Source organism: Idiotropiscis lumnitzeri, chromosome 2, assembly GCF_059441095.1.
Source record: "Idiotropiscis lumnitzeri isolate Australia: NSW breed Sydney's pygmy pipehorse chromosome 2, RoL_Ilum_1.0, whole genome shotgun sequence".
Taxonomy (NCBI): Eukaryota; Metazoa; Chordata; class Actinopteri; order Syngnathiformes; family Syngnathidae; genus Idiotropiscis; species Idiotropiscis lumnitzeri.
Genome location: NC_142392.1, coordinates 668,937 through 693,111, shown reverse-complemented (window position 1 = coordinate 693,111; position 24,175 = coordinate 668,937). Strand labels below are relative to the sequence as shown.

General features: G+C 48.1%; 2 protein-coding genes across 10 annotated transcripts; both read right to left on the bottom strand.

Annotated features, from left to right (window-relative positions):
* Positions 1-23: 23 nt before the first annotated feature.
* On the bottom strand, positions 24-3,083 carry kcnj8 (potassium inwardly rectifying channel subfamily J member 8). The gene is made up of 6 exons (XM_088287744.1): positions 2,621-3,083; positions 2,032-2,180; positions 1,789-1,949; positions 1,344-1,483; positions 1,057-1,273; positions 24-741 (listed from the first exon to the last, which is right to left on the bottom strand). The coding sequence occupies exons 1-6, from the start codon at positions 2,965-2,967 to the stop codon at positions 478-480; spliced, it is 1,278 nt and encodes a 425-aa protein (XP_088143870.1). The 5' UTR covers positions 2,968-3,083; the 3' UTR covers positions 24-477.
* A 425-nt stretch (positions 3,084-3,508) lies between these two features.
* Positions 3,509-22,495, bottom strand: abcc9 (ATP binding cassette subfamily C member 9). Of its 9 annotated transcripts, none has more exons than XM_088287767.1 (43): positions 22,262-22,495; positions 20,820-20,869; positions 19,797-19,966; positions 19,538-19,679; positions 19,327-19,448; positions 18,982-19,148; positions 18,403-18,504; positions 18,193-18,333; positions 17,813-18,007; positions 16,397-16,561; positions 16,151-16,306; positions 15,946-16,080; positions 15,710-15,872; positions 15,583-15,623; positions 15,354-15,496; positions 14,929-15,037; positions 14,721-14,828; positions 13,184-13,256; positions 12,800-12,905; positions 12,622-12,648; positions 12,254-12,298; positions 11,595-11,696; positions 11,107-11,191; positions 10,905-11,024; positions 10,419-10,556; positions 10,138-10,263; positions 9,972-10,071; positions 9,833-9,906; positions 9,555-9,758; positions 9,285-9,436; positions 9,137-9,206; positions 8,915-9,072; positions 8,414-8,506; positions 8,000-8,102; positions 7,812-7,925; positions 7,616-7,736; positions 7,296-7,426; positions 7,000-7,078; positions 6,223-6,331; positions 5,474-5,577; positions 5,278-5,411; positions 5,063-5,125; positions 3,509-4,125 (listed from the first exon to the last, which is right to left on the bottom strand). In XM_088287767.1, exons 3-43 carry the CDS (start codon positions 19,942-19,944, stop codon positions 3,988-3,990), a joined length of 4,806 nt encoding a protein of 1,601 aa, XP_088143893.1. In that variant the 5' UTR covers positions 19,945-19,966; positions 20,820-20,869; positions 22,262-22,495; the 3' UTR covers positions 3,509-3,987. The 9 variants fall into 9 exon arrangements, with proteins under 9 accessions (XP_088143893.1, XP_088143894.1, XP_088143892.1 ...); XM_088287768.1 differs by lacking the exon at positions 22,262-22,495 and adding an exon at positions 20,941-21,001; XM_088287766.1 differs by lacking the exon at positions 22,262-22,495 and having other exon boundaries at positions 20,820-20,979.
* Between the last annotated feature and the right edge of the window lie 1,680 nt (positions 22,496-24,175).

Here is a 24,175-nt window from a genome sequence, read left to right as displayed (position 1 = left end):
CAGAGCATGTTTGGTCTCTAAAGTCTTTTTGTGCATAGTTATTTATTTTCCATCATCAATTTATACACGACATGTAAAATTGCAGAAATACGAAGCAAAACAATGCTCATTTGTGTCCATTTAATTAATTTACTCATGTTTATATTCTGAAAGTGATGCGGTTGACTTCCATTACATTATTTAATGGACAAAAAAATATTGTCTCCAAAAGTGATGATTATGAGGACTAAGGCAACATTTTCTCCTAAAAAAAATATGCAAATGAGAATTTCTTCCTGCATCATTGCTGAGTGACGCGTAACCATGGCAACCAAGGAAGCAACTCCCTCAACTCAGTCTTGCAGTCTTTGCGGGTGCGGGTGTTAGCTGTAGAAATGTTGGCGACAAAGTTAGGAAGAGACAAAGAAGAAGAAGTCCCAGGAGGGCCGAGGTCACGCCCAAGCACAGAAGGCAAAGCAGCAAGACGCAGGCCTCATGTCAGGTAACGGCATTCACGCTCTGACCGCCCTCGGTAGGCGTGAAGAACTGGACCTTGGGTGAGAGCATGCCCGAGTTATTTCGTCGCAAGCTTGCGCTGCTGCTGCCGCCGCCGCTGCCGCCTTTGCGGATGGAGTTGTTGCGCCGCATGGAGTTCCTCTTCCTCAGGGAGTTCTGGTGGGACAGCTCGCTCTTTTGCAGGGTCTGGATTAAGATGGATGGCTTCTCGTCCAGCTCGCGGGCACTGCAGCGGGGCGTGGCAACCTGTCGTCATCGCACTCAGTCAAATCTTTGACAACATCACTGAAGCAGAATTATTTTGCCGTATATGACTGAGAGTTTCACATCAGTCACTACAGCGAACAACAAATAAGTTGTTGCCTTCTCTCCGCATGACAACTGTGAATCAGCTACGAACAACATTCACATGCCTACACATACACGACCAAATACTACTACTACTACACAAATTGGCCAGCAAGACTAGCTATTTTCTGTCAAGACTGATAAACGCAAGATAGTGAAATGCTCATTGACTCGCAACATTTGGACTACAAATATGGCGACCGTGTGACCAACCCGCACTGTGTTGCCGAACTTGGAATAGTCGACGGAGTAGACGCCCTCCTCCTCGGTGACGATGGGAACGAAGCGGTGGCCCCATTGGATCTCCTCGGACACGTAGGAGGTGCGGGCTTGCGTGGTGATGCCGGTGGTCTCCACCACGCCCTCCAGGATGACGATCACCTCCAGGTCGCTGCACTGCAGCTCCATGGCCGATAGCTCGTACAGCGGACTGTCGGCGCACACGCATGGGACCGAATGACACCAGAGCATGGCCGGCAGCCGCAATTTTGCGGACCCACCTGTTCTTGTCGATGACGTGGCAGATGATGAGCGGGGCGAGCAGGAAGAGACTGTTGCTGGCCACGGCACTCTCCGTCTGGACGTCGATCTGGTGGATGGGGATCACCTCGCCCTCGGGGGTGGTCGTCTTCCTCACCACCTGCGCCACAGCATCGCACACTCGTGACAGTTTGCCAACGCAACGTGCTCAAACCAGAGGAAATGCAACTCGAGACTTTCTCTACGCCAACGGAGCATACGGCTCGACTTCTCTTCCTTCTCTGGATATCTCATCACAACTCGATGCACCTTGAGGCCGCCAACAGGCCGCTGGTGAAACAGCAGGCGGCCAACATGAGGACTGTGCCGGTTTGGTGTCAAGATTTGCCATTTTTATGATTTTAAAGGATCACATAACTATGGAATGTGTAAAACAACTGAAAATGAGATCACAAATCGAGCGACCTGCAGGCGGACGGTGGCGCCGATGATCATGCTCTTCCTCAGGTCGCCGATGCGGATCATGAAGGAGAGGCGGTTGTTGCGCACGGCGATGACGGCGTGGCGGCTGAAGATGAGCGTCTCGGCGCGCCGGTTCGACTGCGCCGTCTTCATGAAGATGCAACCTAGTTCAAAAGCGGGCGGGGTCATGCGGTTGTCTATCACGTCGTCAGCTTGCCACCTCAACCAAGGTGTCGCGGGGTCTACCCAGCATGACGGCGTTGATGATGAGGCCCACGATGTTCTGCAGGATGAGCACCGTGATGGCGGCGGGGCACTGCTCGGTGATCATGCGGCCGCCGAAACCGATGGTCACCTGCACCTCGATTGAGAACAGGAAGGCCGACGTGAACGACCTGGACGAGATGGAAACGTCATTGCCGTCATGACTTCATGATTGAATTTCATGGCAATATTTTGAGTACGCCTCGATCAGATCAATCGCATTTTCATTGATTTCAACGGTGAAAGATTTTGCGAGATACGAGCATGGAGCATAAAACGAATTAAACTCGTAATTTAAGGCACCATTTTCAGTAAATCACAATTTTCGGATCAATGAAGTGAAATTGGAAATGATCTCTCAACTAATGCGACTGAAATTGCGCATGTCATTATTGTTTCTTACGTTGTTCAGCAGCCAATCAGAGGAGCGAGCCAGCCGAGTGGGCGGGTGCAAAGCCCTTTTACTCACTTGAAACTTTCCTCACGTTATCGTCACTTTTAATGAGGCAAACGTCATACGTCACACGTTGAGGTTTGTATCGCAGAGTGGCAGCGTGACGTCATCTCTTACTTGACGTCGGTGACGCAGTGGACGGCGCCAAGACGCTTGGGGTCCAGGTCTCCGTGCGCGAAGGCCACCAGCCACCAGCTCATGGCGAAGAGCAGCCAGCTGCTGACGAAGGTGGTGGTGAAGATGACGAGCGTGAAGCGCCACTTGAGGTCCACCAGCGTGGTAAAGACGTCCTGCAGGAAGCGGCCTTGCTCACGGATGTTCTTGTGCGCCAGGTTGCACGAGCCGTTCTTGGCGATGAAGCGCGCCTTGTTGACGCGGTCGCGGAACACCGGCTTGCGGGGCATGCGGGACACCAGCCCCGGCAGGCCGAACTCCTCCGGGATGATACTTTTGCGAGCCAGCATGGTTGGTTGCCTCGCTTCGCGCTTGTGCGCCTTTTACGCACGGAAAGCACGTCGTCTGTGCGCCTCGAACGCGCGCGCTCTCCGTGTGCGCGCGCACATTTCGGGCTCGCTTGGGAGCCGCCTCTGCTCTGAGGAGGGTTGGGACGGCCCTACGACCTCATCAGCCCGGACCCGGTTCCGCTGCCGTCACGAAGCGGCAATTCACAGCGTCCCAGGCGCTAAAACGCCATCGAAAATGCGCAAAAGATGCGCAAATAAGCCTAACAAGTGACATTTGAACTGGTCCTTTTGACCTGAAATGCTCACGTGACAAGTTGAGGTCAATGGGTTCTTTTTTGGGTCGCCAGGTGGCGCTATTTAGCAACACATGGTATACTCAAAATACCGTATACATTTTTTTGTAATAAAACCCCGACGAAGGAGGAGGAGAAGGAAGTCTGCTTCCCTGCATCTACGCGGTAGAAAATGGATCCAAGAACATTTCAGAGGAATGTGCTATTCTTTAATTAATGGTGAACAACAAAAAACTGTCACGAGCAGGGAAAAATTATAAAAGGAATTTAATGCACATTTCTTCATTGCATTGTACAAATGCTGAATAGAAATAAAAGAAACACATGATGTAGAAGGTAAAAAAGGAAGAGCGCATATTTTGCCAAAATCAGGCTTGAGTTCCAATTTTGACATGCAGGGGGCAGTCCTTTATTGCACTCAGCCTAAAAAAACGGGGGTTGCCCGCTATGCTGTTGCCACACCAGAAAAAAAACAACATTCAATATGAAGTTATAATGTTGTAACGTTTCAACGTGCACTTTTTTACGTTATAATGCTCTCGGTGGTTCCGTTTCCATCAAATTTGCAGATTATACCTACAAAACGATCACAGGGCCCAAATTGTTTATAAACATTCTGATATGGTCGAGAGAAGCGTCAGTGGCGGACGTGCGTAGTCCTCCGTATTGCTGCTTATGCGGTAATCCCCGAGCGTGCGTGCGAGCGTTTGTGCGCGCGTGTGTGCGTCTACATGTCGGCCTTGACGAAAGAGGCAAACATGCCGTCCTCCTGCTCCAGAAGCGTCTCGGGCTTGTCGTACTCCAGGATGTTCCCGCGCTTCATGACGATCACCAAGTCGGCGGTCAGGATGGTGTGCACACGGTGCTGAGGGTGCAGCATGGGCAGGGGGCGGGGGGGCGACAGGACACATGTTTACTATGGGTTGGTAAACGTAGTCATGGTGACCTGTTGACCTCTCAACCTAATCTTTGTGCTCAAAGGGAACATCTGATTTATTTTTTAAAAACAAAAAATTCTAATGCGCATGTCAGATATCTGAAATGGTTTACTTCATTTAATAAAACCATTGTTTTTTTTTTTGTAATGTAAAATTGCTCCTGTGAGACATTTTTATTTGATTATTTACAGTACCTCAAATAACCAATTATTGAATGTGATAAATGAATCAAAATAAATGAAAGTACAGCTGCCCTCTGGCCACCCCTATTCTACATTTGGCTAACTTGTTTCCTCCTTGGTACAAACCAAGTAGTCTCCGGCAGAACCAGGACCAAAACCATCACCAGACCTCCATCCCCGACCCGGCCGGTGTTTGAGAAGGGGAAGAGTAACGTCAGGAAGAAATGGAAGGAAAGTATGGGTGGGCCGCAGTCGAGTTAGAGTGGGCCGGGATGGCCCGGTCCAGTTCTATTTGTGAGTCCGGACTAGCACACTGAAGAGGCTCTCCTCCTGTGCTAGCAAGTTAGGACCCGAGTCACATTCCACCAAAATCCCAGAGGAGAAGACCAGCACCTGCCCAGCGTCCAAGATAGAGGAGACGCGGTGCTGAGGGGAGAGGACAGCACAGGATAGGACGAGACAGAACAGGACAGGAAAGCAGGAGAAAGATGTGGACAAGACATGACAGAATGGGACAGGATAGGATAGAACAGGACGGGACAGGACAGGAAAAAGTGTAAAGAAGAAAAGCATTTTAATGATCAAAAAAACGGTTGCATCCTTGACGTTCTAGAGTGGAAATGTTGGAAAAGGAAACACTCGGCAAACAGAAACGAAGCGAAACAGAAATCCAAAGACTCACTGCAATCGTGACGACTGTCCGGTCCGCAAATGCCGTCATCACAACTTTCTGTAAGATGTTCTCCTGAATACGCACAAAAACAAAATTCCTGTTGCCTGTGCTTTCATTTTGTGTGTCTGAAAGTTCATCGGCGCTTGCACCCGTCCTTCTGTGGCCAAGGAACTTTTGATCCTACCCAATCAACCTCCTGATTTCGCACACATGCAAACACATACCGTTGCCATGTCGATGGAGGCGGTGGCCTCGTCCATGATGAGGATGCTACTCTTGCGCACAAACGCCCGAGCCAAACAGAAGAGCTGCCGCTGACCCACACTGAAGTTCTCGCCGCCCTCCGTCACCACCGCATCTGCAACACAGGACGCCAGTCATTTTTAACCTTCCTCAAAACCAACTTGTGTGCGTGCGTACCGAGTCCTCCAGGTAGCGCCTTGACCATGTTCTTCAGCTGAGCGATCTCTAGCGCCTCCCACAGGCGCTCATCATTGCATGTCTGCTCCGGATCCAGGTTGAACCTACGGCGGGTCATTATAATTGGTTTTGGTTACCGAATTTGCCACAATTATTGCATCTTCACAAGGGGAAGATCATTTCGAGCATCCCAAGCAGCCAAAGTGCTTCAGAATGGGCCACAAACACATCTCACTCAGCAGTGTGAAACACTCGACCATTCACCCCACACATGCAGTCCAAACAAACATAGCGAGGCTGTGCGACGGAGGCAAAAAGTCAGATGAGGTCTCTGGTGGACCTCCTGCTGCGTTACATTGACGAACGAAAAATCCATGATCCTTGTTCACACATTTTGGAGCGGAGAGGTGTACCACATGGCTCCATTTCAGAGCCTTTGTTGTTTTTAAAGGCCAACGTGTGCTGTGTTTGGGCCATCTTGACAATTATAGACCCGTATATTTGGTGATCATTAGTGGATGAACAATAGAAATAAAAGGACTAGAAAAAATAATCTACCATTAAAAAAAACTCCTTCCAAAATATCCTTTGAGAGAAAAAAGATTTGTTGGAAGCACTGCAGCTGCTTCCAGGTTTATTCCCCCAAAAGACTACAACTTAAGTCAAACAGCCAGGCTGGAACATAAACAGGAAGTTGTCTCTTCAGTCAGGAAGTGTGTGAGTGTGTGTGTGGGGGTGTGTGTGTGCACCTTATGGAGCCACTAAACAAAATGGGGTCCTGCAAGATGATGGACAACCGAGACCGCAGCGTCTGCAAGGGAAGTTTGCAGATGTCAATCCCGTCTATGACGATCTTTCCTGGAGGATAAAAAAAAAATCGGGACTCACTTGACGTCACCCCACTTTGCGCCAGCGACCACTCTTGCAGTAAATCCTCGTTAAGAGGGACGTACTTGTGTGTGAGGCTACAATAAACACACACATTCCGATGTAAAAGTGGCAGCACGATGAGCAAGGTAAGCACGTCTGCCGCACAGTTTGGAGCTTAGAGGTTCAAAGTTGGACAGGTTTTCCAGCTGCGAAAGGAATAATTCTTTTTTTTTTCGTCCATACGTGGAGTGAATAAATGATTCAAACGAATCTTTATGGACTGTCAACATTCACTGGGAAAAAGTTTCCTGGCTCTTCTCAAACATAAAATGGAAATAAAATTGTTGAAGGCAAGCACAAGGGAATTAGTTTGGTGTGCCAAGTGTACAATCTGCTCATACATGATTATCATTGTCACGAGGACTAAAATAACAAGTGATTCAAGGCCGTAGTTTACATATGTGAAGATTTATGGTTTAGAAACGAAAATCATCTCAAATGGCTTCATAGTGTCAACAGCTTTCATGCCTCCACACCACGTTCCCCAAAAAGGGAAGCTTGCAGAGTTTTGTTTTAAGCAGACGTAAACACAAAAGGAGAAAAGAATGACGGGGGAAAAAAAGAGAGCGAAAGAGAAGAGGAGAGCTCACTCTCACCTTCAAAAATGTCCACCATGTTGAAGAAGGCCAAGGAGAGCGAGGACTTGCCGCTTCCCGTGCGGCCGCAGATTCCCACCTGGCGGGAGGTGACAGCGAGGTGAGGCATGGCTCGGACACTTGAGAACAAGACGAGCGGCCGAGGACTGGACGCACGTGCGTGACACGCGCTTTCATTCGGGCTCGAATGGAAATTTGGGGACATTTCCGTCCCCCCGAAATCTGTTTGACTTGGCAACATGCAATTTGGCAGGCATAAAAAGAGTCGACTGAACAAAAAGAGAGTGGCGGATTACTTTCTGGCCCGGTTGGATGAAGGCGTTGACGTGCTTGAGCACGGGCTTGAGCATGGGATCGTAGCGCACGCACAGGTCTTGGATCTTGATCTCTCCATCCTGAGGCCACGTCTCTGGCACCTGAGAAGAATCTGCAGGACATACGACAAGAAGAAATCGTTTCAATGGCAGTCCAAGGTCAAAACTAGTGTACTTTGCCACCACCCGAAAAACAAAAACAAAATCTAGCTTAAGCAGTCCGCAGATTTTTTTTCCAAGATTCTGAGAAGATGATGGCGTCCAAAGAGGTTGACCAGGAGCTTTGCGACGTCGACATTTACCCATGGAGCCCTCGTAGTTCTCGGACTCAGTATTGAGGAAGCTGTTGACTTTTTTCACCGCTGCCATCTGCACCTCCAAGTCGGCCAGGTTCCTCACCACCCAATTCAAGTAGTTGGTGACCTGCACAAAACACCACCCGATGTTGTCCAGTTTGCTTGGAAGACATCAAAACCAATAACGCGGAGGTCAACTGACCGTGAGGGCGTACGTGAGTGCCAAGCCAACCTGGCCTCCAGATGGTTGACCGCAATCTAAACCCCAAATGGAGGCGCCAGCCGCCGCGAGCACAATGACGGCACCAAGGTAGTCCTGAACGAGACAAAACATCAGCGGCCATTCTCAAGTCAGAATCTCAAGGAATTGTCCAGGACAATGTCTCTCACCGTGCGGACCTCCAGCCAGCGGTTGGCGGCCGAGAGAAACAGGTAGGCCGTGTTGTTGGTGTCGGTCAGCTCCAGCATGCGCTGTTTGAAGCGAGCCTCGTGTCTGAAGCAAAAATAAACCACGTCAATTGAGTATCGTCATCGTCATCGTCATTTTGATTGTGGTCGTGCGGCGCTAACCACTGCCTTCCAAACCAGACTTCTCTGGATGGAAACCAGCAAATATTGGTGGCAGGAAGTTCCTGTGTGTGCGTGCATATGCGTGTGCGGCTAGGCGGTCCTCACGGGGACGATGTGGAGGAAAAGCGTGAGAGCCGCTGAATGTTGGATCAGAAGTCTGATGGGAAAGAAAACTAAAGAACTCCAGAAGGCCTCTTTGTCTTTGTTTGGCTTCAACAAATCACTGAAAATTACCTAAAGGCTCTGATGGTGGTGAGACCTTCAGCCGTCTCGGAGAAGTGACAAAGCAGAGGAAGTTGCGTGGAGTCATCCAGGTCCTGAAGGTCTCTAGTGGGGTCAATAGTAGAAGAATTTAATAATTGGTCCACATTAGGAACAGTCCTGTGAATGCGTTTGAAGATTTGAAAAGCCTCCCTCACAGCCCAAAGTTTGGTAGCAGCACTGTTGAGGTGAAACCGTAACTAAAGAGGCATAAATAGTGGAGTACTTGTGCACGACTCTTGAGGAACACTACTCATGCAAGGACTACCCATTGGACTGTCAGTAAAGTCACCAACACCCAAGTCCTGACTTACTTGGGCCGTGCAAAAGGAGTACCCATATGCATTGCAAGACCTGTAGAATGTGTTGTCATTCATACTTCAGGTGCGGTTTTGCCCAATTTTCCAACGTTGACCAACCGAAGATACACAAACGGTGGGCTGCGACAGAGGCGTAAAGCAGGTTTGCACTCACTTGGAGGCCACCCGGAAGTACTTCTGTATGAAGTAGAAGGCCACAGCCAGGGGCACCAAGGCGATGATGAAATAGGGCGTGATGGAGGAAATGACGCCAATAGCAGACAAGCAAAGCAAGGTAGACCGCGTCAAAGACTCAAGAGTTGGAGGAATGTGCTGGAGGACAAGGAGCACTCGTGTCAGGATGGATCATCATTCTGTCAAGAACACAAGGTCGTACCTGGTCAATGATGTTTGTATCAGCTGAGAACCTGTTGAGGATCTGCCCCAGGGGGGTGATGTCAAAAAACCTGAGGAAAAACGCAGAATTCAGTCCCCTCTGACTGAAAATGAAGACGGAATCTGTGAGAAAGTAGGCTGGTGACCACCTGAGAGGAGCATGAATGATCTTGTTGAGCAGGTTGTGGTGCAGGTTGGTGGCTGCAGAGAGCCCCAAGAACTCCACAGTGAGCGAGGTGATGAGGCACAGCATGATCCCGGCCGCACACAGAACCATGAACACCGTCAGGTAGAAGTAGTCCTGTAAGTGCACACATTTCAGACAACCGTGATATCACACATCCTTCCAGGTGGCAGTCATAAGAACCGAAAGAACGTGTGACCAAGCTATCAAAACAAAGACGTCCGCGATTCGGGACCTCAGAGTCGACGGTGCTTCTGTTGACCGCGATGACCTGGCACGTTCCGTTGGGTCCCGCCACCATGGTCTGGTTGCTGTGGTTGGAGGTCCAGATGGCCAACCAGTAGTCAATGGCCATGATGACCGAGTGCTTGAGGAGCTTGGAGGATATCATGAGGAAGACCATGAAGAAGCCACCGGAGGATAGGTAGCACCAGCAGACCTGAGAAGAAGTAGTTCAGATCACGATGGACAGAGACCGGTCCAGCAGGTGTTTTAGGATTAAGAGCCTCTCACCTTCCACGGGACCTTGGATCTTCTGTTTGTGGTGGTGGATAAGTTGTCTTCATCTTCCTCTTCCTCTTCCTCCTCTGAAGGGATCACAACAGTGATTGAGGATCCAAAACCACCATCACAAATATCTCATCCCGCCTACCTTCATCCTCATCATCCATTTGATTCTTGGCCTCCCTGGGGTAGAAAGCTCGTCGGAGGGTTTTCCTCTCCAGCGTGGTTTGGCTGTCCTGCTCAATGTCCTGCACGAAGAGAATCTGTCAGAGAAGAAAGAAGAAAGGAAAGAAGGAAAGACAAGCGAAGCCAACCTTCTCCAGCTCCTGGTCCTGCCGGTTCATGAGCGTCTTCCAGTGGTCGTAGAGCTCCACGTCGTGCGTCTGGATGTCTTTCAGAGTTCCTTCCCTCAGCACAGACCCGTCCTTCATTGCGATGATCTGAAGCGCCACATTTGATTTTCAAAATGTTTTGCTTATAACAACTACTACAGGACTCTTGAGAGTGTAAACGCTTGGTGAGTCGGATTAAAGAACCAAGAGCGCCATATGTGGAGCGAATGATCTGCTCAGGTGGACTTGGACCTCTCACTGACCCAGTCAGCATGGATGAGATACTGCAGCTTGTGTGTGACAAGAACCACGGTCCTCTTGTCGTCCTGCAAGAACTTGAGGATGCCGTCCTGCATCAGGTGGTCGCTCAGGTGGATGTCAAGGGCGGAGAAGGGGTCGTCCTAGGGACACACGGACACATTCCTGTGCTTTCCTCATCTTTGAAAAACATTTGGGGATGCTTCGCGCTATCAGAATAAGCCATTTTTTCCCACAACTCCCCCAAATGCATCCCTCTCTCAAGCGACGGTCGTCATCACCACTTAACCTCGCTGCCCTTTTCCCAGCCAAATTGACACCACAAACAATTCCTTAAGCAGATTGGAATCTGCATAACTGGAGCTGACATCGCCACGGTGACGGGAGCATGATGCGAGCGCGCAAACACGTCGTCCGACCAGGAGAAGGGCGTGGCTTCCTTCTGACGCATCGAATTGATCTAATGCGATTACGTTCATTGATTTCGTTACTTGGCAGCCCTTGATGCCTTTGTGTCGGTTTGCGCTGACCAGGAAGACGATGTTGGTGTTCTGGTAGAGCGCTCGAGCCACGCAGATCCTCTGACGCTGGCCGCCACTTAGATTGATGCCCTGGCCACAAAGCAGTCAGTCAACCGAAGGCCAAGACGGCAATATATCACCAAACCGGGACTCGAACATCCCCAAGACTTACGCGTTCTCCGATCTCGGTTTGGTCTCCGAAGGGGAGCAGGTCAATGTCCAGTTGGAGTGAGCAGGCGTCGATCACTGCCTTGTACCTGAAACACACACATCATGAAATCAAATTAAAAAATTTTACCCCCCCCCCAAAAAAAAAAAATAAATAAATAAATAAATAAAATAAAATCAATTTCTAGTGGAGTCAAGATTGTCAACGTTCACTGCTGGAATTATTTTTGACTAATTTCAAGTTTCACGTGTCATCCTAACTCTGCAATTGCAAAACATTGAGTCATGTGGAATTTCAAGGGGAGAATGCCTTTCATCATTTTTGCCATGTCATAATTCAGTTACAAAGATAATTGAATTACGTCACAAATTGTGTTTATAGTTGTGTCACTGATATGCGGACAAGAGTCATACTCGATGCTCCAATGTTGCGACTTTGGACTTGCTTTGCTAAAACTCTGACTTGGACTTGACGAGACGGGCGGGGCCCACCTCTGCTTGTTGAAGGGGCTCCCGAAGGTGATGTTGTCCTCCACGGTGGCATTGAGCAGCCAGGACTTCTGGGTCGCATAGGCCACTGAGTAACGGTTCTTGCTGCAAGTGCATGATGGGAAACAGACGTCACCGTCACAAGAAGGACATCCAAGCTTTGAAGAGAGGAAGCGTTTCTTTTTGGCATCCAAACAGCGTGACACGTCCACGTCAGACGGCGGCTTGATGGCGTGAGAAGCACCACCACAAACCACGGCAGGACAATGAACTTTGGACATCACACGGATGTTCACTAGGCAAAATCACGACAAATTTTTCAGATCGAGTCAGCGGAAGGATTCTGGAGTGAAGCAAATCATTTGTAAACATTTAACATCCATGCATTATTCACTGAGGAATTAAGGATCCAGATGGAAGCGTTCTTCACCACCGCAAATGATTTCATGAAAATCAGGATTAGGATATAATCATGCTGACAACACAAGGACGAGATGATGACGTCACAAATGGAGGAGAAAACGGCGTCTCAAAGTTCACGACACTGAGTAACAACGTTGATGGAAACGCTTCAAGGAGCAAAAACACTTCAGTGGAGGGGAGAGGGTGCCGGGAGAGAGGGGGGGGGGCGCTGATGATGTCACAGGAAGTCTGTCTGCTACCTTGCGGCGTGTTCACCGCCCTCGTCGTCTGCCGCCTCCGGGTGGCTGTCAAAGGCAGCACTTTAGCGTGAGCCGACAATACGTGCTAACATGCTACAGGCAGCCTCTCTCGGATGAAATAAACCCCGGATCGGTCGCTTGCCAATCATTCACACTTTTTACAGTCTTCAGTTAACCGAAGATTATTTTGGAATATGGAAACGCAACACCTCAGAAGAAGACATTTGAGGAAACATGATCCGTTTCCATGGTGACGAATTACGTTCCCTCCTTCCAGTTTGGAGCCCGCATGGACGTCATTGCGTTCACTTTAAGAGTCGTGTGGACAAAGTGAGATGATGACGGATGTTGTGGAGGGAGGAAAGTACCTGAGCGTCCCTTGGTAGAACGTCTCGCTACCAGGTGGCCCGACGCGACGGGAAGGCAAGGAAATCAGAAGCTGGTGTTAATGCGCGTCGACGTGCAAAAAGCTCAAAAAGCAGAAGCTTCCATCTCCAGCTTCAAACAGGCGAGCGTGCGCATCGTCAAGCACGCCCGCTGACTTACTTGCTCCAGTGGACGCGGCCGCTAATGCTCTGCATCTCGCCCAGCATGGCGAGCAACAGCGACGACTTTCCGCAGCCCACCTGGCCCACAATCATGGTCAGCTGGCCTGAAAACGCAAGTTTGGATGTCACAGGCTACTCGTAACAAGACAAGAAAAGGACAGCACGTTTCATTGGAAGCTAATTTCAGAAGACAACATTGGAATCTAATGTTGGAGAAGATAACTTCAGGATTTGATGTTACAAATGAACATGGGAGGCAACGTGGAAGCTAGCTTGAGAAACGCTAACGTTGCTCTTCCTTAGCCAAGCTTCGCTAACGTTATAAGCTAATGATTGGTGTAACGTTGGAGCCCTATGAGACTTTTAGTTTCATGATCCTCACCTGTCGGGATGCGGATGTTGATATCGGTCAGCGTGGACAGGTTGCTTCCCCAGGTGAAGCATCCGTTACTCACCTGGACATAGCCCGAAAAAGACATTGTCTTCATTGCCCGTTTGTAAAAAATGCATTTTTCCAGTTTTGTGACGCTCGGTCCCACCTGGCCCGCTATCCACCACGGCCGATCCTCGCCAAAAACAGACTCAATTCCCGCCCGTCTGATGATCAGGCACGTCGCTTCCCGGCGGTCGCATTCCTTTCCTCTGTTTGGTTTATTTGTTCCCGTTAAGTTTATTTTATCTGAGCGACCCCCCGCTCGCTTCCCCCCAGCGTCCTTCTCAGCACCACGCCGACCCACGAGCGCATGTCCACTGGAACTTCTCGGGTCGTGAGAGCCTTCCGGAACTAAAGCCCCACAGTGCTCTGACACAGCTCGCGTTCGATGGCGGACAATTGGATGGAACGCATCCAAAGACTTCGGAGCCTCCGTTTTGGGCACGCCTGGAGAAGGAACATCTTTCTGGCTCCAGGCACGTGAGTTAGAGGTTCAATTTTAGGAAAACTGATGAAAGACTCAACGTGTGCTACTAAAAATCTGCAACTCCAAGAAGAGATGCCAAGTCCAAAGTGGCTAATGACTAAATAGATAATGGTGACTTGAGCTACAAGCTTGATTTGTTTAATTTTTCCACTTGTAACTGAAAGCACAAATAATCCGTCCCACTTTCCGATTTTTGCTTCAATTTAATTCACTGGTAATACTTTTTTTACAGAGGCTAAATAATATCTGCTATTTTCAGTTAACGTGTAGAAATATCAACTTATAACATCATGACCATGGCTGAGACTGAATCCAAACTGACTGAGATAAACAACAAATTAAACGCTGCATAAAATTAACGAGGCCAATTTCTGGCCCATCAAATGTCAAACACAAGAACAGGAAGCGTCGTCGTCAAGAAATGCTGAACAAACGGGCTTTTCCCACAGTTGACCTCGACCCGGGCTAATACCTTCGGGACCGAGCTGGAAAAGCGAGAGCATCCAAACCGGGAGGCGGACTCCATCACGTCCGTCAAGTTCCGAGTCACCCAACGCCCCCCCCCCCCTCCCCACCCGTCCGAGGCCTAATGAGCAGGCCATCGCCCCGCGGGGATGCGACAGGAAGAGTCGCCTTAAGTGAGGCCGCTCTCGGGGCAAGACGTTCTCGTGTGAATTCTCCACTTCCTGAGAAGTCACGTGCTTGCTCAGCGTGATAACAAACAGCTGCTGATGAGTGCAGCCGAGCTTGACGTCTTCAGTACGTCAAACACGACGAAGAAGCTTCCCGCATGCATGATTTGCACAATTTTTCATTTATAGACGTGTTCTTACTGCATATTTAATTAGCCCATTTTAGGAGCAAACCTAAAATGACAAAATGATCTTAAAACAAAAGTAAAATGGGGTGACATCATCTCAAGTCTTGAAATTGCTCCGAACCTCGCCAAAAAGAACAAAGCTCCCCTAAACGATATCTCGACACACACACGCAACTGACCTTGACAGCCACATCCTCTGTCTCGCAGGGTCTCATCTGCCGCCTGGACGGCTGCTCGTAGTTGTCCATCTGGTAGCGTAAAGGTTGCTTCCGATTGATGGCTTTGGTCTTCACCGGAGACAGCAAGTTAGCGTCACATTTTCAGCAGTTGATCAGGACAGGACAGAGCGGGGAGATGTTGACGTTAACGCCCGGTGGGAGTACGAACCGCGCCAGGGTGCTTCTTGGTTGCTTCTGAGGGAACCGACATGTCACCATTCCTCCAGCTGTCGTCTCCGATCTCGTCGCTCTGGAGGAACTCACCCAGCTTCTGGACACTGGAGGAAACATACAATGCAGTGAAAACGCGTTCACCTTCTTCCCGATTTCAATCACGGTAAGTCGTCCAGGTCCTGAAGAAGTGAAGCGGCCCCAGACCATCGCACCGACACCGCTTGGTTTGACTGTTGTTGTTGTTATTTTTGGACCAGATGTAACTGCTTGCGTACTCTTCTGCAATATGCTGAAACCGTTTTTCAGGACTGCCTCAAACTCCGTTTTTAATTCTAAATATGAGGCAAAAATCAGGCTGCAATACTGCAATGTACCGTGTGGCGAAAAAAAAAAGTAAAGGCACCCACGAGGTGGCCTGACCTGATGAGCGCCTTGACGGCGAACCTGACCACGGTGGAGAGCAGGAAGAGTGGCGTCACCAGGATGTTGAAGAGCGCCAGTGTGGCGAAGGCCTCCGCGGGACTCGGACCGGTTTTGGTGACAAAGTAATGCACGACAAAAGTCTGCAAGGAGGTGGACCAGGCCTTGAGAATGCAGATTTTCAAACAATTTGTTGCAAATTATATCCGGGCAGACCAAACAAGCTTACCGCCAAGACAGCAGCGATAGGAATGGCGGCATTCATGAAGACTGCACAAGGACAGAAGATCGTCACAGAGCGGTCAAGGCATTCCAACAACAACATCAGCCTCGTTTGTTTCCAACTGTCTTCTCACTGGACATGGACGTGTAGAAGGCGAAGGTCTTGAGGCTGGTCAGCTCTTTGCCACGTGTCTCCTCCACGCTGTCACAGAAGATGTTCTCCCAAGCGTACAGCTTCAGCAGCTTGATGCCCTTCAAGATCTCAGAGGTCTTCTTCAGACGATCGGTGGAGTGCTCCTGCAAAACACAACTCGCCGATCATATTCTGCCGCTCCAACGTTCAAACTGGGGAGGACCGCGTGACGCTCACCAGGGTGCTCTTCTGCATGTCCGCCAGCTTGGTGGCAATGAGGTACTGAACCGGAGCCAGAAGAACAATGACAGACGCGCCAACCAAGGCACTGCAGCCTAGCAAATAGTAGAGGAGAATGACTCCCATCACGATCTGGGGGGAAAGAAAAAAAAAAAAAAGGTTCAAATTGAATTGAGTTCAAATCGTTCATTGGTGACCGTACCTGTACAGGCATGGCCCACAGGTTGGGACATAGGAAGAGAAACCACATGAGCTGATTGGTCTCTATGGCCACCAGGTTGTTGATCTGGCCCAGCGTCATCTCGCCCATGGACATGTTCGACGTGGACAGACGCAGGATCTTGTTGTAAATCATCGCCTGGGTGGAGAAAGGAAACAAGCAAAAGGGGGCGGAGTGGTGAGCTGAGTGGCACCCCACAGTCAACATCCTGGCGTGCGTGCGCCTCACCAGCAGGGCTCCTCGTAGGTTGATGCCGGTTTCTATGGTGACGTAGTAGGACGCCTGCAGGAAGGTCCTCTGCAGCACCAGCGCCAGAAAGAGCAGGACGGCAAGAACCGACGTGTTCTGGAGCAGCTCGCTTGACAGCATGAAGTGGACGCCAAAGTACCTCTCCTGCAACCAATCGTACCTTAACTTGAGACTTGAATGTCTTCCATGATGACCGTGCTTGGAACTCAATACATTGGTTTCTCAAGTCAACGGACGTCAACTAAAATTGCAGTCATGCGTTCCAGCCCACAAAAGGAAATCTTCTGCAGGTGTACCTAATGTTGGCTCTCATTCTCTCAATTGCAATGTTCGAGGAATTTCCCACGTCATTCCCGATCGCTTCAGGCTATTGCCGCCAGTGGAGCGCCGACGCTTGGACATCTGCCGGTCAGCTGTGACAACAAGCGACCGCTCGGCGGGTCCTTGTCAACACGGTGACCTTCAGCAGAGTCCGCGCCGGACCCCCTGCGCGCTCTTGATTCTGTCATTTGGTCTGATCGGTCGCCAGGCAATGGTAGGACACATATGAGCAAAAAAAAAAACGCCACTCAATGTCAGTGCAAAAATAGACAAAAAACGGACTGGTCGCCAGTAAATCTCAGGTGCCACGTAGCTCCACACAAGAAGTCCACAACGCAAATGCTAACCCGAACCTCAGAATTGCAACGCAGACATGCTAACCACGAGTGCACCACTCCCAACACGTGCAAGGGTCAAAAAGTTTCCCAGAGATCACACCCAGTGAGTCACGGATTGGTCGGTGGGACCACCCAGCGACCCATCTCGCGGCGTTCACACAAATTTGCGCTAATGAAATCAACGTGTGTAAAGACGCTAAGTGGTTTGTCTTGGCCTACGCCACCAGAATTATTTAAGCGCGAGAAGGAGCGCAAAAACAAACATGGTCATCTTTCCAAAACAAAAAAAAAAAACGGCTGGCAAAATATGACACATTCGGACTTTTCCATCTTTAACAAATCCATCTCTGAGGATTCGAACCTTTTGCGGCCACATCAGTCAATGTGGCATCAGGAGCGGCACACACCTCGCCTCGCCTCGCATCATTTCAGTAGCAAGGCACGCGTGCAGAAAACGAAAATGTTGCTGCATGCTTTGAATAGGAAAGTGTAGCGCCATCTGCTGGACAAAGTAAGTACAATTTCATTTCCAGTGATTTACAATTCGATGTTTTGTCACGAGTTGGGTTCACTCCCGATGTTCTTCTAGCGCACAGAAAAGTCATCCAGTAGTGGGAGGGAGGAGGGTAAACATTTTTTTTTTACTCGTGCGCCCTCGTTGTTCTATTAAGCGTTCTACTAGTGCATCGTAGTCATTGAAGAGTGCGCCCTAGTGGTTGTATTAGGACGGACTCACCCTTATCTTGTCGGAGGTGGAGCCTCCGCCTTCCTCCAGTGTCAGGTTCTTGACGATGCCCGAGATGCAGAGCGGCCCGGCGAAGCCAAGCAGGTCGGCCAGGTAGCGAAAGGTGCTGCTGAGCAGGATGGGTCGCCCGAACGCCCGGTACATGGAGCGCCAGATGGACGGCGCCCGCTCCGGGTTCTCGGCCGTCTGCGGTAGAAAAGGAGCCCGCCGCTTATGTCTGCTAGCTTCATGCTAACTTACAGAAGATGCAAAATGCCACGGACGGGCTAACCGATATGGCCATAGATGTCACTTCTTTTGTAATTACATCCTTTTTTTCACAATTATTTATCTGTCGTTCTACTTGAGTGCTTCAAAAGAGCAGAACTCACCCTCTGGTCCTCATAGGCATCTTTGAGTCGCAAGTAGTTGGTCAGCGCTCGCATGGCGATGGGCAGCTTGCCAATCTTCTTGAGCTCGATGGGCCTCTTGTGGGCCCCGATAATCAGGGGGTTCATCCACCAATACGTGGCCTGGCAACAGCGGAGCAAAGCCGAGCTTGACCTGAGACTGAAACAAGCGATCAGGCAGCGACCTCTTACCTTCGACAGCAAGTTGACGAAGGGCTGCAGGAAGCGCACCCCGAGATCCTGCAAGTCTTCGGGGGGTTTCACCTTCTGAGGGTTGGCAAAGAAGACGTACTTCTGCCAGGACGAGTCAACAAAAACTCACATGAAGACCCATCACATGAAAATGAGGAATCCTTCAGTCCAAACGGGGACAAGGTTGCATGGCTGTAGAAAAACCAAACCCCATTCCCAAATCCATCAATATAAAGATTGTTACGTCTGAAACGATTTATACGACCACCGAAGGTGAGATACCCGCAAAAAAAATCCATCGTTTCGATCAAACATTCCAAGATTTGATGCAAAGTGGTGACATTTTAAATCATCGTGCACTTCGGTCCACCAAGGCACAAGATGGAATCCTTCATTCATTTCATATTATGAACAAAAGAAAGATTCTGATGGACTTATTTTGAAGCCGATGTATCCTTTGAACTAACATACATTGAAAGGATGTCTAATGACGAATCGCTTTCACTGCAGTGACGACACAATCTCGTATTGACCGTTGGGTCTACGGAGTTTGGCATCGACATTGACGGCGAGATGCACCCTGATCCTGATCACGTTGATCTCCACGGCCATGAGCAGGCCGTAGAGAAGCACCAGCAGCGCCGTGATGCAGAATCTCAGCTGCTGCAGGTCCACGTTGTACACGGCGAACTTCCACAGCTTGATGGACTTGGTGATGAAGGCCAGCACCCAGTAGATGAACAGCACTGCCGACAACCAAGCAAAAAATTGGAATCCCCCCACCAGCAAGTTTCACAACTTCCGTCCAATTTGTATTCAACGCTTCCAATGTGTGCGACACATTTGAATTGAATCATTGTTTAAGTGCAATTTCATTTCTATATATTATTTGAATCATTTATTGAAAAGTGATGCGGCGCTCACCAAGTAGAAGTTTGGGGAAGTTGGAGGTCTCAATGTTGTGGTAGTAGACTACCGACGTGGTGGCCGCCACGAATCCCATGAAGGCTGGCATGAAGAGGTGCAGGTGGTTGGTGTCCATCATTCTACAGGGAGACGCAGACACAACAGGGTGTCGTTGACACCGACACACGCTTCGCATGGGTGCGGGGGGGGGGGGGGGGGGGGCTCTCACTTGTTAGACACCACGCCCTCGGCAAACTCGCAGACGTGAACGAAGAGCAGCGAGAAGGTGAGGATCCATCTCAGGTTGTGGCCCGGGAAGTGCAGCCACGTGTTGTGATGGATTTGCACCTTGGAGCTCTGACTGCCCCATCCTGGCAAACACACACACAGAAAGAAACGTTGTGTGATTGTTGGCAATTTGCAAAGCATACTTTGCTTCGTTTTAGGTTTTGCTTCACAGTCAACGTGAAAGTGCTCAACGTTCTCACCGATGAAGAGGATGGGGAAGGTGATGAAGAGCAGGAAGACGTGAGGCACCAGGTTGAGGGCGTCCACAAAGCAGCCGTTGTTCAGCATGCCATCGTCCACGCTGTAGCCGCTCCTGTTCTCGTCGTTGCCGCAAAACGACAAGGCCATGGCCACGCCGCTCTGCCTCCGTCTGTCGACCAGACCGTTACAAGTGTACGAGACCATTCAACGTGGACTAAACCAGAACGAAGAAAAACGGCCAACATGTACAGTACCAGTTTAGTACCATTTAGCGTAAGTTGACGTATGCTAGATAATTCGATGGGTACTAGACTCGTACAAAGAAGACCATCAGTCGCATACGAGAACATTCAACAGCTCCTAACCTAGTAGCAGTATTTGGTGTATACGAGACTTGAAGAATAAAAAATAATGGATCAACAGAACCAGAACCAAGAGCATTTAATGTGCACCAGACAATTCCACATGCATGAACATTCAACATGGACTAGAGCAGGATCACAAAGATCATTCAATGTGGACTAAACCATTGAAAAGACACGAGACTGTTCAACATTTGCAAGACCAGAACCAACAAGACACTAGAACAACAAAAAAAGCTTTGAAAAATGTCGGGCAAATATGGCTGCCACTTGTGGCCATACTTGTTTTCGGCTTTGTCAGCCCGTTACTCATTTGTCACAATATTCTTTTATTTTTTTTTTTTTTTTTTACCAATGATCATGCTTCTATTGACGCGTAAACATGTTAAACTGAAATCAAATTAAAAATAGAATTTCTTATTCTGACTTTTTGTCAAGCGGAAAGTGAGCGTTAAAGACACTTGACACCCTCCTCCATACATGACTCAAATATCTCCACGCACTTCAAATGTGCCAAACATAGTACGCTCCGTTAACTTGAGCAACAATGACGTCAATGTTCCGAGTTAAAGTCACGATAACGCACACACGCAACTCATGAGTGGAGTCTTCACTTTTTTTTCCTGTGAGAAAAGTGAAAATTAAAAATCCAACGTTTACCTCAACAAGATGAGTGCAATCCCAAAATCCTCACGGACACATTTTTATTCCTGCAGAAGGAAAAAAATAAATATATGGTTGAGGGGGAAAAAAGGAGAAAAATGTTGCGGTGCGAGCTGACCGGGGAGATAAAAGTTGATTATTTTTAGACGCGCGCCAGGATCAGCTGCTGCGCATTCTGACGACGCGCGTTTGTTACACGGAATGCACACACACTACATCCGGCTGCCTTGAAAATAAAAGTATGTAATAAAGAAAGTTGTATGTTGTAATTGTATTTATACAGCATATATGAGAGCCGGCAAGGGACATGGTTCAGGAATACCTCTCACACATGTTAACACGCACCTGATTGAAAATTATTTTCGCTCACACACCCCAAAGACTTTGAGACACAAGATAGAAAAACTCCCCTGCATTGAAAATTGAAACGCTCTACACACACTTTTGCAATTTTGAGCACATCATAAAGAAATCCACTCACACATCATTCAAAAATACTCACTTGAGTAGTGCGTGCGTAGTAACGCTGAATTATGTCCATGCACTCTCACAAATATATCACTTGGCTGACGATGGAACTGTAACTTTAATTTGAAGGCAGCCGTTTTGCAGCTTCCGGTTAGTGCACCGCTATCTTAACGAATCGTCGCCGATCAGATTTCCAAAATTGAAGCAGTTTAACGACTGGGGTGCGGAGGGTTGTTTTGGTTTTCTAACAAATTTAATGCATGTACAACTTCAAGTCTCACAATGCTCATTAAAATAACGCTCCTTGGTTGCAACCTCAAACATGTTTGTCTGGAAAATCATATTTCATATAAATATTGCAAAAATATCTAAATTATTTGAAAATCTCTAGCAGAAAACACAACACTGACATTTATTGTAATTTAAGATCCGACGTGCTTCATATCTGGACGGAGTCCAAACTCCATTCCCGAAACATAGTGATTTAAAGATGCTTACGTTTGTAAATAATTTACAGTCGCTGCACATAAACTACAACAAAATTATGTATCGGTTGGATAAAAGGTTGAATTCGGCACGTTCAAACAGAACGTCCAACGAGGGGAGAGCTGCAATGTGTTCACTTTTAAATTGCCCCGCTTGTTAACATCCCTCACTTCCGTCCGCCATACACAAGCGAGAGCAGACTTAATACAATCCATATTTTGCATATAAACATATTTTCAAATGTCTTATTTTACTGCCGATGTCATATATACGTTTGAATAACATCAATATCTTACTTGAGTGTCTATTGAAAAATGCATCATCTTGTAAGTACGACTTTATCTTATATAGATCATTTTGTCGATGGAGTTTGGTAAGGAGCATCTTGCGCTCGCCTGAGTTCCTTTTATTACATTGCACGTCTCAAGGTGAATTTTCGGACCGCCGTTATGAGAAGCACAGGTGGGACACACGGGAACACTTACCCGGCGTCTGACGCAGTCTTTGGGGACTCAAACTGGATGCCGTGCTGCCAATGGGGGGGCTGCGATGTCTTATAGGTGATGATGCGCGCGTTTGCACCGGAAACAGCCATCAATTACGTTCAAGATCATCACAATCCAAGCGATTCCATTTTTATGTCAAAATGGGCGCAAAAGCATCACTAACGACTGGTAATTCAATACCTAAAGATTGATGTCGATGATTGATTCGAGGATTTTTTTTTCAACTGCAACGGGACCAATGTCGAAATATTGCCCATTACGCACAAAGAGTGTTATACAGGCCAATGCGGGATGGGGGCGCTGTAAAACAAAATAATTCATATCTATAAAAGTGAAAAGTGAATTTTACTTTATCCATTCCACTGTACTAATGTACACGTGTATTACTGTATATGTGCTACTGCAGTACCATGTGTAGTACTGTCGTATTATATGTAGCAGAAGTGACAGTTGTATTATTGTAAGGTTGAATATGAGAGCATCATAAGCCGATTGCCACTTTCATGTTGTCGTCATGGAAACATCATTTCGAGGCGACTAAATACAGCGGAAAACATCCGCACGGGATTAAAAATACTGTTAACCCCCCCAGCAACCATGTGTGTGGGTGTGTGTGGGTGTGTACACACCATTTAATCGTCTCCCTCCGGTATCTCAAATACTCCCACTCACCCTGACCCACTGATCTTCTGTTTTACACACGTACACACACGCACGTATGCACGCCACCGTGCCAGTCTTTTGAGAGAATATAGAATACATAAAAGAATATGGTATTGTCCTTAATCTTATTCTTAAATAATCTTAAATAGATTAAATAAATATCTGTGGATTTTTTGTGTGCGAGCGTGTGTCACTGTGTGCGATTGTGCGTGCGTGTGCGCATCTGTGCGTGCTTGTTGGCTTGAACTTGCAGTGTGAGAAAGATGAAGCCTGGTCGAGCAATGGCCCTTGCACAGGAAGTGCAGGCCATCCCAAATAACACACACACACACGCGCACACACACGCACACACCCACGTACACACATTTTCATGTTTTTTTGCCCGCGTTGAAATGCGCTCAAACCTAACCTTTTGTGACCCCTGCGTGAAACTATAAACTGGAGATGTGACGTAATGTCATCATTGAGCCACTAGACGGCGACGTGTCCATGTTTTTGGGAACGTAATAATCATGTCTTCAATTTACCACAGGAGGGCGCCATTGACTAACATTTAATGTTGCTCTTTATTGTTGCGAAAGTTCCGTACGTGTTTAGCGATTTTTATTTTGATTACACGTCTTAATATTTTAAACAAATTATATTTTGGTGAAATCTGTTCGAATTAATAATATATCCATTATTTTCTAAGTTTTATGGTCATCAGAATCATCTTCCTTGGCAAAGTATGGGAAGGTTAATAATAATAATAACAATAATAATAATAATTGTAACAATAATAATGTAACTCGTAAATCGTAATGATATTCCCCCAACATTAGCAGCATTTAGCATGAGTGTCATGTATTTAGGAGTATTTCTTTCACTGTGCTTCATTGCCACAATGCTAATGCCAAAACAATCCCATTTAAATGCAGCTTCATTCCTCATACTCTGGCCATTATTTACATTTCATTTACCCCATTGCCATGATAGATTATCTATCATGAAGTTTAATGCATTTTGACCGCACACTCAAAATAAGCAGTGCGTGTGTGTGCGTATGTGCGCGCGCGCATCCGTGCGCCTCCACTTCATCATCTCATTTACATGCTCATGAATAATTCATGTATGGCACCTTGCGCACATACACGCGCGCGTGCTGTGGCCAGTGTTCTAATGAGGTGTGAGAAGTCATTTTCTGACAAAAGCAGCACTGAGAAATGGAGTTCCCGACCGGGCCGGCAGCTT

What these genes read in the sequence shown, in the direction of transcription:
- kcnj8 (XM_088287744.1), bottom strand. Translation starts at nt 2,967, where the DNA reads ATGCTGGCTCGCAAAAGTATCATCCCGGAGGAGTTCGGCCTGCCGGGG. An exon ending in CATCAACGCCGTCATGCTGG is followed by an intron (nt 1,950 to 2,031) that starts GTAGACCCCGCG and finishes CTTTTGAACTAG; the next exon opens with GTTGCATCTTCATGAAGACG. An exon ending in AGTTCGGCAACACAGTGCGG is followed by an intron (nt 742 to 1,056) that starts GTTGGTCACACG and finishes CGATGACGACAG; the next exon opens with GTTGCCACGCCCCGCTGCAG.
- abcc9 (XM_088287767.1), bottom strand. Translation starts at nt 19,944, where the DNA reads ATGGCCTTGTCGTTTTGCGGCAACGACGAGAACAGGAGCGGCTACAGC. An exon ending in TTCTACCAAGGGACGCTCAG is followed by an intron (nt 12,299 to 12,621) that starts GTACTTTCCTCC and finishes TGCCTTTGACAG; the next exon opens with CCACCCGGAGGCGGCAGACG. An exon ending in GGACAGTCGTCACGATTGCA is followed by an intron (nt 4,126 to 5,062) that starts GTGAGTCTTTGG and finishes CTGCACCCTCAG; the next exon opens with CACCGTGTGCACACCATCCT.